This window comes from Stegastes partitus, unplaced genomic scaffold (genome assembly GCF_000690725.1).
Source record: "Stegastes partitus isolate 25-593 unplaced genomic scaffold, Stegastes_partitus-1.0.2 Scaffold1982, whole genome shotgun sequence".
In the NCBI taxonomy this organism is placed as follows: domain Eukaryota; kingdom Metazoa; phylum Chordata; class Actinopteri; family Pomacentridae; genus Stegastes; species Stegastes partitus.
The window spans coordinates 62,605-76,206 of record NW_007579713.1 but is presented as its reverse complement, the minus strand read 5'-3'; the positions used below and the strand labels follow the sequence as shown (position 1 = coordinate 76,206).

The window sequence follows — 13,602 nt, the reverse complement described above, 5'->3', positions numbered from 1 at the left end:
ACTGTTCCTGCTTCCTTCCCCACCTTCCTCGAACAGTCACTGTGCAGGATGGTGGTGTTTCTACAGCATCTCCTATTAATAATTCCGACATCCCAAACATGTTTAAGAATTGACTTGTAAAAATACCCTGCTTGGACTAAAAAATCCTGTTTGCTAAGGTTTATCTCACAAAAGTTTCCTTATTTAAGGTTCAAAAAATCCTTTCATTACACCCACTCTTTCTTTATCATTGAATTGCTGGCAAAGTTTCTTTACACTTGAGGTGAACACAGAAACACTTTCAACCCTTAGCCTTCCACTGTCAAATCATGCACGTATTATCATTTTTCAAAATAAAAGTCAAACATCCAATTGAAGGAACCATTAGCAAAACACATTTCTGAGTGGAAGGGGACTTTAGATGTCTGCGCTGTGGTGCCAACTGAATTCGGCATAAACCAGACAGTCTTAATGAGCCCCTCCGGCATGGGAAAGTCACATAAATTCAGCCTGGGAGCATCTTGTTAGGCTGTAAAACTGCAGACAGACAAAACAGCAGTGCCAAAGCAAATGCAGACACACAGGAAGACACATCTAAGACTCTAAAAAGTGTATATCATAGTGTATCCCCAGAGTTTTACATAGATCAGTATTAGTTTCTTATATTTGTCAGGCCTCCACCAGACAGGCACATTTTATTTCTTTACACATGTGTGAGTAACATGACAAACATGCAAACCACAATCTAAAGTCTGAAATGCTGGACAACCATACATTTTTTTCCAGCTAAATGAGAGTTCACCACAGTTCCATAATTCTTTGGAGCCTTCTTCAAATCTCTGTAGACGTGCCAGAAATTATTTGGGTTGTAGATTCCAGGTCAAATGGTTAACTTAGTGGTAGATATGCTCTCATCCGCCAAAAATGTTATTGACCAGACAATTGCTGATGTCACTTTCATAAGGAGAAATTGTTTTTGGCAGCAGGAGGAACAGATTATCAGTAAACATGTAAACTGAAAAAACAGAAAACACACCTGTGTTTTTACAACTTTGAACTCACCCAATCTAACAGGGACTTCTAGCTCTATTTAATGTTCACTGATTTTTGACTTTGCGCCAAACTAAATTACATCATGTCAAAGACGCTTTCAGTGTGGTTGCATCTCAGTCAAACAGATGACCAAAAAATTGAGCGCAACAATTTTTATATCACAGCTCATAAACCAACATGGCAGATCATTTAGTCAGATAATTTTTCTGTGAACCATTCCTAAATAGTGTCTGGTGGGATCTCCAGTTGATAAAGTTCTATTTTCAGAAATGATATGAATATAGGAAGGTGCACGCTGGTCTTCTCTATAAGTAATTTAGGGTAATAAGGCTAGTAGGTAGAGTGCAGTAAGTTCACTGCGGCCCATTTAGTTAACTTAGAGAAAACATGCAGAATTTTTCCCCCAATCTAGGGCTGCAAGGTGGCGCAGTTGGTAGCACTCTTGCCTCGCAGCAAGAAGGTCAAGGGGGCAATGGGATCTTTCTGCGTGGAGTTTGCATGTCTTCTTCATGCAGCGTGGGTTCTCTCCAGATTCTTTGGCTTCCTCCCACAAGTCCAAAAACATGATGAGGTTAATTGGTGATTCTAAGTGTGAATGTGAGTGTGCTTGGTTGTGGCCCTGTGATAGACTAGTGACCTGTCCAGTGTGTCCCCTGCCTTCACCCTAAGTCAGCTGGGATAGACTCCAGTGAGGATTAAGCGGTGAATAGATAATGGATGAATAGACGGTTGACCAATCTATTGTTTAAAGAGTAGGTACGATGCCAACCAAGACAGTCCTCATTATAATTATTTACCTTTTTGTTTGTATTTTAAATTTCTCTATACACCACTTTGGTCAACACCAGTTGTTTTTATAAAAGCACCTCAATGCAACTTTAAGAGAGAAAAAGGTCATCCGTTGTTCTCATTGTGGTTCCCACGAAATCAAGAATTCTGGGTTTGTTATTCAACAAGCCACCGTAACCTTGAGAGACAAGATTGTCGGTGTTTATATTCCAGTCAGTGGAAAAGACACCCTGCTCACTATCTCACAGACCTTTCCTGACGGAGAGTTTGTGTTTCCATTCTGTTATTGTGTTTTCTGTCTGGAATATTCTCAATGAAAACAGAAAATCTATTCGCACAGTCCAGCTTCCTGCTTCACATGTGACAGACGCTCAGCTTTACAGGTCAACAACATGTTAACATCATCCCTATATATTAATGTGTGGAAGCCAACCTTTGTTAGGTAGTAGACAGACTGCTGGAAGGTGAACATGATGACTTCTTCCAGGACTGTCATGGCTTCCTCACAGGCTGTTCGAGTGGAGGACATCTCAGAGTCAAACAGACCTGATAAAACACACAAAGACGCCTTAATAACACACACACACACTCGCACACACACACACACTGCAGGTCCGACAGCTGTGATTATGATGAGTATAATAACCACCTCGATCCTCCTGGTCCTGCCTCCAGGGCAGCAGCTGAGGGACTTCGTGCTGGATGAAGTGCAGCAATTCAATGGAGTTGGCCATCCACAGCAAGAGTGGCTGCAGACCTGGAATCAGCTCCTCCATACTCAGCAGTTGAAGATTCTCTGGCTGCCCATCACCAGAGCTCCTGATAAAAGCACAACCAGTGAAAAATTAGTGCTGACATAAGTATAAAAAGATAAAAATAAAAATAAACAACACTGACTTAACTAGGCTTTATAGTTAACACACTGATCTTTTCAACCAAGCCAAACACACTCTCTTACATCCAAACAGGTGAACAAGGACTTCTTCACAATGTCTGAGAAATTCAACCAAATATCTCGTCATCTACATTCTGTTCTGTCTGTGGATTAATTTGCACTGATTTAAGATGGAGGCTTTGTTGGAAGGTTAAAATCTAGATCCTATTTTAACCTCTGAATTAGGTCATTTTACTGTTTAAATGATGACCTATGTACTTTCGGGTTAACCTAGTGTCTTTAACTTCCTTTTATTGTTCTGCAAATCAGCAAAATGTCACATGCAACGACTTTTCATTCCTTCATATGAAGCCACGTTTTTGCTTTTCTGCTGTCACAAGTCAGAATCTCTGTTCTTCTGTTGGCTAAAATGTTTAGTTGAATACATTAATTTGCTGAAAGTTAATTAACATAACTTTATACTTTAGTTATTTTACTGCAACTGTGAAAGGTGATGATTTTCTGCTGTTGTCTGATTCATCCAGCGATGATCGTTTTAGTTACACTTTAATTTTTGACATTTCATAACAAAATAATTACTTACTACTTGTAGCAGCTGTTATTAACTGATATTTTTCTCTTAGATGCTTCTGAAGATGTGGTCACATTACTCTCGACTTTCTTTTGAAAATTCTCCTGCTTACTGTAACCGGAGCCCACACACTGACCTCTGATTCAGAGTTCGTTAACCTCTGAAAAATTAAATCACCTGCTGACACAGACAAAATGTAACCCAGTGACAGTGATAACAAAGCAGACTTTGTGAGCTTTGTAATCATGAGAAAAATCTTAGCTGTGTCTAGTTTCTATGAGAAGTGCATGTGGGAAATTGTGCCTTTGCACAACCTGGATTTAAGGAGCTTCGTTATTTACTGGAGGAGCATGTAGTTTTATTTAGACAGCAATACCGCAAGTGTCATATGTCATCGCAGGCAGCAGCAGGTCATTGTCATATATTTCTGGGACATTGTGAAAACACTTAGTCTACTCACATTTCTGGCTGGATTGCTGCAAGTTCCTTTGTCTTCTCCTGTGATGGACAACACATAAATAAGATATCCATTTCATGCAAGGATTATCAGTAAGCACTTGATTACTTTGCATTTGCTGTCACACTCAGGGGAATATAATGCTCAATACACAGAGATTAACACTGTGCAGAGTAAAGTTTCATCCTTACCCACATAACAAGCTGGATCTGACCGGCTATCCGGAGCAGCAGCTGCCTGAAGTGTGTCAGCTCGAACGTGGAGGCTGAGTGCTGGATACAGAGGCTCAGCAGGAAAGCAGGAGTCAGCTTTGGATCATTCCCACTGGGCTCCAACATGTCCAGAATCTCTTGCAGGACTCTTTCCTCCTGGTCCAGCTCGTAGCTTATTGAAGCCTCTGTGCCTTCCAGGTCTCTCCAACGAGGCGGTAACGGCTTCCTCTGGAACTTTTTTATGGTGACAGAGGAGCCGCACGATGAACAAGAGGATGAGGTTTTTGAGTCAGCATTCGGGCAGAGTCTGGTCATCCAAGGAGGGGTGTGGAGGGACCCTGATGCGCTGGTAGGATCCTTAAACATGAACAAGTAGTGTTTCCCCAAGCCTACCAGATCTCCTGGATTCAGTTCTACCTCCTCTTTCAGAAGAAAACCATTTCGGGTCACAGGAGCACCGTGAAGAGGCTTCAGCATCGTCATTGTCTTTTTGTGCTCTCCTGTGGAGGTCTGGTTGTTCGAGTCCAGGCGTCTGACGCAGCAGTGTTGTGGCAACACATCGGGAGCAAAAAGAAGGATGTCTACCTTTAATCTCTCCTCGTCTTCGCCGTTACTGTGCTCCCTGCAGCAGCCAAAGATGGTGGTGGTCCCACTCATCAAGTAGATGACAAAATCCTGCAAAAAGGAAGTTTTCATTAACTATTTTAATTTTAAAAAATCTATTTTTATTAACCTATAAACCTGCCATGTATTTTAAAGATTAATCCATAAATTGTCCTGTGAAATGTTCAATGTTAAGAAAATGTTAGAAATGGGGGGAAAAGCTGAAAGTAACAATTAAACAACTGATTATTAGTCTATGACAAGTTAAAGAAATGATCATCGAAATTTCCCATATTATCATAGATAATCATATAAGACAAAAAACATCAAATCATCACTAAGGATACTGGAATTCATTGTTTTAAAGAATGTCTTAAACGCCTGATTAATTTTCTTTCAATCCTTTAATTGACTAATCTCTTCAGCTCTTTTTTAATCCCAAATTCTTGAAGCAAGCACTGGTTCCAAAACACAGTCGGTGTGTAGGATGGGATTGACTTTCTTGTGTAACACTTTGGACGTGAACCAGCAGTGTGCATGTGAACAGCAGCAGGATCAGCTGTTAAAAGTACAACCTGCGCTGGCAGCATGAGGCGCGACAGGAATGGAAGGGCTTACGGGTGAGACGCTGGTGATGTCCGTCACCTCAGGGTCACCACATTAAGACTATTAGTCAGGTGATGATAGTGTCTCACCTTGCTGGTCAGAGCCAAGCAGCCTTAATGTGACGGTAGTGCTGTGACATTATACTATCTCCTTTACACAAGTGCTGTTAGTAAAGTCTCATGGCTCACCAGCAAAAGCCCAGTTTGTATTTTCAGTTAATGTGTTGAATGCCTTATGTCTCATTTTATCTCAGACACTATTTAAAGATACTTGCTGGACTCACAAGGTTTTAAAATAAGAATAAAAATAAACACGAATCATACATACACACTCATCCTACAAGTCAAAACCTGCCACTTAAATTATCTACAACGCAACACCACTGATAGTTTAGTAAGAGACCGGGGTGTGTTATTCCAGTAGCAGCTAATGTAGCCTGGAGCTTCTAGCCCAAAGCAAAGACAGGGAGGAGTCCACTTCAGACGTCTGGTAAGCTCAGTTCTGTCTAATTTCACACCACTGAAATGTATTTTCAGTCTCAGTCTTCAGACCCAACTGGCACTGATTCAACTACATTTACTAGTAGACACTTATCAGACTTTACACTACTTTTATCTCTTATATGTATACTCTGATGTGCATACATATAAGGGGAACTGTGGTGTTGCCCATTAAATTTCCTTTATTTATTTTTATTTTTTTAACACAAGCAGGACAAGAGTATAATTTTGTTTTGCTCCACTTGTTGATCTGTTAAGATATCTGTAATGTTTATCAACATTAGTTTAGCATGTTAGCATGTAATAGATCTGAAGAAAAAGTCCAAGGATCACTACAGTAAAAGGATTCATTCTCTGACGACTATGAATGTCTGAACCAAATTTCATGGTAATCCATCCCCCAAATGAACTACAGCTGATGGACCAATCATCATCAAAGCATTGAAACTCTGTTAACCACAGACTTATGACATTTCAGCAACATTTAGGCCCGTGTTTTGTCATATGGTGTCCCATTCAACTAGAAAAAGTCTCACTGAAATTAAGAAGCTCTTTCACAGGAGCATCCTGACCGAGATAAGCACAAGTAGTAGCACAAGTTAACAGGTTACAGACATACATATGACGATTTAAATAAGGTTTGCATAAAGATGTACTTCTTTTTTGTTGCAGTTCTGCCACCTTTTAGAAATGCCCTTTAATACAGGGTAAAGAAAGCCCATTGAAATCCACTGCTTAAATTTACATTTTAAGTTAATAACATGGTTGTCATACATAAGCTTGATATTCACTGGGTGGAAGTTATTTCTGTATCAATAGATGGCTCTGACGCTTTATATCAATTAGGTTACGGGTCATAATTTAACATCTCAATCACTGTAGGCTACAACAGTTAATTGATTAGTCAGAAAATTAACCTATAACTATTTAGATAATTGATTCATCATTTGCTGGTTCCTGCTGCTCAAACATGAGGATTTTCTGCCTTCCCTTGTGATATATGATAGAAAAACAGCCTCAGAAACAAAGCTAAACATCAGTTTTCAGTTCCTGTTTCTTGACCACTAACACACTCCAGACTCTCCTAGTTTCTTCGGTTTGGCTTTGCATTGGCTGATTCTAAAGAGTAAAACCAGGGCCTGCTGCAGCTCTCAGCTTGTTGCGTTGCAACCAGCATCCTGCACAGTCAGCAAACTTCACCAACAGGGAAAGAAAACATTGCGAGAAAGAGCTTCCTGTTCCTGGGAATGAGCTGAGTTCAAGCCACAGCCTGGCCCTCTGGTTTACTGAGAAAAATGAGCTGCGTAAACAAGTGATTCAAACTGCATCACCAGTATCGACAGGGATGGTGATACTTTGAAAACAAGGTGTAGTTTCAAACCCTAATCGAGCTTACTGGCATGTTGATTACAGCACAGCAGTGACAGTGTTTATATACTCTGAGAAAGCTGCTGTATAGATTATCCTCCTCCACAGTGCCTGTAATCAGGGTTATCTCCATGTTTTGACAAACGTCCTGAGCAGGCTTCCTTTTGACTGAATGGTGAATGCTCTGTTCATGGACCTTTCATTGGCACATGGTGACAGACAGCACGTCCTCTGTGAAAAGCTGAGCCTGAACAGGATTACTGGCCCGAACACACCTCTGTAGGTCACTTCCATTCGGAGAAATCCACTGTGAAGCTCAGAGTGCTTCCTCTTTGTGTCCTGTTACAACACAACTCTCTGACTCTGGGATTTCCTCCCTGAGGTTCTTAGCGTAAGACGTTCAATCCAACACTCTCGTGTACTTGTGTTTGCCTCAGCCTGTTTACATGCTGCCAGGAGACAATCAAGGATCTTATGCAGTCTGAAGGAGGAGTCCTCCCTTCCTCCAGGGCAAATTTTCCACTTGACCACACATATTTAGATATGAGATAATTTAGAGAGGCTGTTCATTTACAAGTGCGCCATGTAACTCGTTTGCTGTTCTCCAATAAATAAAGTCTTAGGTATTTGGTTTTCAGCTGTGGCATTCAGATATAGTTTTTTTTTCTAAACATAGGCTTTCAAAGCAGGCAAACTGGAAAGTAGATTTTGTCAGAACTTTTTTGTACGTTTACATTTTAATTGCTCTGTTAAAATGTAGATTATATATATATATATATGACTAGTAGTGAATGTCATATTTCAGTTCACCTTGGCATTTAGACATCAGCTGTGTGGGAACACTTTAAACTGAGCGATGACAAGAAAAAGGCACTGTGCCAAGTATGCAGTTTGAAACTGGCCTGCCAGGGTGTTACAACAAGCCTGAAAACTCACCTGAGGACTGTAAGTAGCAGTGTAAAAAACTGAGACCATAATGGCTAGCAAACTTAGCTTAGCTAATGTTTGGTGGCCAGCCATGAGTGCATGATGAAGCTGCTTTCATCTGCTGTTCAAACAATAACGTTACACATGATAAAAACATGCACTTACTTTATCATAATTATTACTGATCCAAAAAGTTAAAATATCTGGACATCTGGGGCATTAACATAGTTTGTCATTAACTCTCTTGATTCATTGTTAAAACATCTTCAAACTGGGCAAATTTAAAGAGAGCAGTAAGCAGGACTTCACATGGCCATTTTCTGGCATTTTAAGGCTGACTTAGTGCATGAATCTATTCTGTGGAAGAGGAGGACACGGGTCAGATGAGTCTGAAATGAACTGAACATTCTGAGTCAGTCAGTTTTTTCTTGAGAGGAGAATTAACTAATAAATTCTCAGAACAGTTGCTGATTAATCACCTCATCGAAAACATGTGATTACTTACAAAAAACAAGAAATGGAGTCTTATTTTGAGAAACATTTCTGGTATATTTATTTGTAAGACTCATTACGCACCCTGGAAATTACAAAGAATTATCTTTTGCTAAGATTTTTTTATTTCACTACTTGTATTAAATTGTTCGACATGACTGGCAAAGTTTCACCCGCTGGAAGTAATTATAGGGCAAGGTATGTCAGGTAATAAACGATGAAACACAAAGGGATTAAAAGTCATTATAAGTCAGTCTCTACTACATTGATTTTGGTCATTCTTTATTTAATGGGAAGTCTCATAGCAGGGAAATAGTTTCTGAGTAATCCTGTCACTCACCTGTCTGTGGCTGTAGCCCTGCAGTAGGAGGAAGTACGGAAAGTCAAATGGTGGGTGGATGGAGTACTGGGTGGTGTTGTCGTCGCTGCTCTCCGTCTCCTCTTTCTCCATGCCGAGCCGCAGCACCTCCTTGTCGGCCTCGGCCTCGGGATCTTCTCTGAGCGCGCTCTGTTGCGCCCGGCTGGCCTCCTTCCCCATTGCAGACAGATCCATCTCACTCAAGCTCCTCCAGAAGCCGAGTCCGTCCACGTCCTCCCCGCTGCCGTCCACAAACAGGGAGGTCACTCTGGAACGGCTCTTCTGCAGCTTACGAGCCTGAGCATTGATACCTGGATGGGCGAGTAGACGGTGTGTTAATGCAGAGTTTTGGCTGTCTGCTATTCAGCTGTTCATAGCACATAAAGCCAAAGACATACAAAAAAATACACAAACAGAGATGCCTTTGGATTACCTGTGTCTATCATTTTATTTCACTTTATTGTCATGCCTCATCCTTCACAAGAGACACAGAATCAAAAAGAAACCAATGTGCCCTCGAAGAAAACTTTCTTTAGCACCACGCCTGAATAAATCTACATGTCACTGTACCTTAAAAACGCCCAAATCTGAGAGAAAGGCACTTTTAATGAAGTTCATTTAGTTTTAGTCTTTAAAAAAAAAACATGTAGCCAATTTTTTTTGTCATTTGAGTTTTATTAATTTTAGTCACAAACATTTGAGCCTATTTTTTGTCAGTGACATTATAGTGACATTTTCCCACCCATTTTTATGTCTTCTAAATATTTTGAGGTGGCAGCTGTCGCCATCTTTGTGCACAGTTGCCACAGTTACAGGTGTTATTTTGGTCTACGGTGAAGGTTAGTGGAAAAGGTTCAGCGTCCACGTCCCTCCAATCTGCAGACAGACTCTCCTCAGGTGACGTTTTCAAACTCTGAACAGCTCTCTCTCTGTCGATCATGCTCATGTAGCATTAGCATTAACATAGCTACCAGTTCTCTCCACTGAAGCGCAGCATCTCAGTCAGTACTGAGTTCACTTACGTGTTCCCTAAAATTACCTGTCTGGGTTAACATGGAGAACATTATTTCAAGCAAAATTCCCTCGGGGAACGTCTAGAGGAGGATTTAGATAAGGTGCTGTCAATAATTCTGGAACTGATTCATTCCCTCTGACTCAACATGAAAAATGTCTGACGTAAAGTACCATTACATCCACATAACCTGACCTGAAAATGCCAGTTGCTGCCTGCTTAGTTCATAAATCTGCTTCTACTAAGAGGCACTAAGATCAGACAACACTACTGACAGAGACATAACATTGCCAAATATAGAGCTTCTTTTCAACGGCAGCACAACAGGTCAGACTGTTAAATCTACTGAACATGAGGAGGACATTTTTACTGATCAGGAGCTACAGTGTGTGCATTCACAGATTCTGCAGATTATAGAAAAATACCTGACATTTAACTAGAAATGAATTCATTTTTCTATTTGTCTGTCTTTAACATCATCTGTTAGTGTTTATTCATTGAAGAAAAAGCATTTCAAGCATATCGAGGTTCAAGTCTTGAAATGTGTCGACAAATATTTTTCATCATAGTTTTTGCTGATAAAGTTAACACTGAAGAAAAGCAGCTCTAAATGCATAGTATTCTGCATTTTCTAGAAAAAGATCAGGCACTGAAAGCACAACTAGCTTTTGCTGATGTACAGTCTGGAGAATCATCTTTATAGCGAAAGAGCAAATGTATGAATATTAGAGTTTGACACTAGTAAATTAAAACCATATTAAGTTGAGTAGAGATGACCACTGTAGGGTGAAACAGTACTTCATTATAAATGGATGCCTATTACACCCCATATGTGTGTTATCAAGTTGCATATTGCAGGCTCAACTACTTAACTAAATGTTTAAACATCCGGTTCTTAGAGTTTAAGTACTGTCGTTAAATTTCTTGTAAGTCTGACTAACAGCCCAGAACTCAAAGATATTTACTTTAAAATTAAACACCAGGACAAATCTTCATAATTTCAAGAGCGGAACTCAATAACTTTAGTTTTTTTTTTTTTCTTTCACAATGCTTTTCAATCAATCGACTAATCACGTCATTTATCTTCAGCTAAATCCATGCCAGACAAAACAGAAGAAATACAGCTTTTGTGTATCAAATGTTTACAACAACCAGAAATCACTCTGGTCAACTCAAACGCAACGGTTCACTGAGCTGGCGGCAGTTCAAGTGCAACACAACGAGAGGAAAGCGGGGGAAATGTGCAGGGAAAGTGAGATGTGGCCACCTCTATCTCATACCTACAGCCGCTCTGTCGACCTGACGTAACACAAACACTATTCAGCTCATTTGGAGCCATTAAGCACAGTGGAATGTCCAAAGAGCCCGGCTTCACACCCGGAGCTCTGCTGCTCTTATCAGCTGTGGAAATGGGTGTTTTCCACATTGTTCAGCACCACAGTGACAGACTGGGCACGCTGCCTAAAAAGCCATGGAGGTAAAGGGCAGTTTCCCTCGGTCAGGGTAGGTCGTGCCCAACAGAGCCATGAGAACTACTGCAGGGTTTGACTGATGTAGACTTCTGCATACAGATGTTTCAGGCTGCCCAGCTTTTGTAGGCTTCATTATTACACTGAAAATATGATGTTTACCTCCAAATGTTTTTCTGCTGAAGGTGGGAAAGTCTTTGAAACAAATTTATGAGGCACTAAAATTTACACAGTGTAAACCCAACGAATGACAGTCATTTAAAGGAATAGTTTTGGGAAATTTGCTCCATCCACTTTGTTTCTGAGAGGTAGATCAAGGGATAGCTACTACACTCACATATAAAAACAGTTAATATGAAGCTGGAGCCAGCATCCAGCTAGCTTAGCTGCGCACAAAGACTAGAATCAGTGGAAAACAGTTAGCACAGGCTCTGTTCGATGGTATCAACAGCTACAAACACCTCTAACAGTGACTTTTTGCTGGATTATATTATTTTATAGGGGTTTTGTGCCTGTGTCTTCAATGGTTGGCTATAAACTTCTTAGAGCCAAGACATTCAGTGCAATGTATACACAATGTACACAACGAATTTCTTGCTTTTACAATTTGGTTTTTGTAAGCGATATAAATTGGTGAGCTTTAGAGGTGCAGGCGGGCAGATTGTGTTACCTCTGGACTGTTTCTCGCCTTTATGCAAAGCTCACTGTCAGTAGCCTCATATTTGCAGACTTGAGTGAATAAGTGTTTTTCCCAAAATGTCCAACTATTTCTTTACATCAAACCCCAAGGTAATTAAGTATCTTTCAGAGGGTTAGCTGCCTTCATAACTATCAGCAAGTAAATTTCCAACACTGGTAGACTAGTATATGTTCAGTACCTGCTGGTGTAGATAATCATCAGTAGGTGGTTTTGTTGTCTGTGGACAGAAGCAGAGTAGGTTTCCCTTTGTTTCCAGTCGTTATGCTAAGTTAATCTAACTAGCTGCTGGCCTTGGCTTTATACATGCACAGATATGAGAGGGGTATTTATCCTTTAACCTTACAATTAAATCCCAGATTCCATACAGAGTGTATGCTTCAGCATTGTTGCTATAAATGTTGTATTTGTATTTGGGAACATGCCCTGGATTGTGCCAGGGATAATCAGCAGCTGAAACAGTCACTGATTGACTGGTAAATATCTATTTAAACATATAAGTAATCTAATGTCTTAGTGTGAATGTAGGATAAACTGTAAAAGCATCATACTTCAATAAATAAGTGAAAAACTATGCCAAAGAAATTAGATTTTAAGGTTTTGTATCATTTTTGTGTGGCTGTGATCAGGAGGAAGTTTCAAAATATCAACAGCACCAAGAGAAATGATTATTAAAAAGCCAGTATCAACAAAGCAGTGTGCTGGTCCAATGCAGATGAGAACCACAACACACTTGTGCCAAAGTCAACAGGGCTGCACAGTCCCCAGTGTTCAGGAAGTGAGCTCTGCTAGAAAGAATAACACAGCAGTCAGAGGCCACATTGTGGCAGCTACAGGCCCGGTGGGAAGAGCTGCCCGGTGCCTTGATGCTTCGCGGGGACCTGATGGGCCCTTGAAATAAAACAAAGATAAGAGCGGGGCCACTCTGACCTCCTCTATCCCTCACTGCAGCTTTTGTTTCCTCCTGACCTCTCTCACATGGCTACCATCTCCCCTGTTCTAGCTGGTGATAAGCTGGACAATAAAGGCTGTTAGCCTGCAATAAGAGGCAAGGATAAAGGCTCCCCATGCAGAGACTGAGTGATTGATTACCCAGCCGTAAGGATGTTAGGGTCACTGAGTATCTACATCACTGAAAAGGGCACAAACTTAGATCTCTGAAGAAAACAAAACATATGTTCAACCTATGAAGACGTTAGCTGATGAGTATACCTGCTGTGACTGTGTCTCTATCCTTTAAACTCTGCTCTTCGACACTCGCTCGTCGCTGGATTTCAAATCGCCTGGAGAAGCCTTCCTTGGGTTTCCAGAGTGACTGCAGCATGAGGGGCCTCTCGTTGTCACCCACCACCCTGAAGCACTCCCTCTTCCACTGGTTATCAGCACCCGTCTGGCCAATCACGTCACACAACACATAGTCATTGGCGTCTTCTTTTTCCAGACAGTACCTGAGCAACAAAAGCAGAGAAACTTTTAGGAGGATTGTGGGAGTGGGGGATGGATGGTAGCTGCTTTGAAACTGAATTTACGCACTGGTTTTAGGAATGCAGGTTAACCTCTACCGCAAACTTGTAGCACTTTTAGCTGTAATGTCCATGGCGATTTCTCTTTTAG

At 40.8% G+C, this 13,602-nt stretch overlaps 1 protein-coding gene across 1 annotated transcript in view; it reads right to left on the bottom strand.

The window, feature by feature from the left end:
* The window catches only part of radil2a (Ras association and DIL domains 2a), a 35,715-nt gene that overhangs the window by 19,258 nt on the left and 2,855 nt on the right, over positions 1-13,602 (bottom strand). The window contains exons 3-8 of the mRNA XM_008303329.1: positions 13,201-13,436; positions 8,793-9,121; positions 3,936-4,631; positions 3,748-3,785; positions 2,471-2,640; positions 2,255-2,367 (exon numbers count right to left, since the gene is read on the bottom strand). Coding sequence (XP_008301551.1) covers positions 2,255-2,367; positions 2,471-2,640; positions 3,748-3,785; positions 3,936-4,631; positions 8,793-9,121; positions 13,201-13,436 — 1,582 coding nt within the window. The remainder of the gene's footprint in view (positions 1-2,254; positions 2,368-2,470; positions 2,641-3,747; positions 3,786-3,935; positions 4,632-8,792; positions 9,122-13,200; positions 13,437-13,602) is intronic.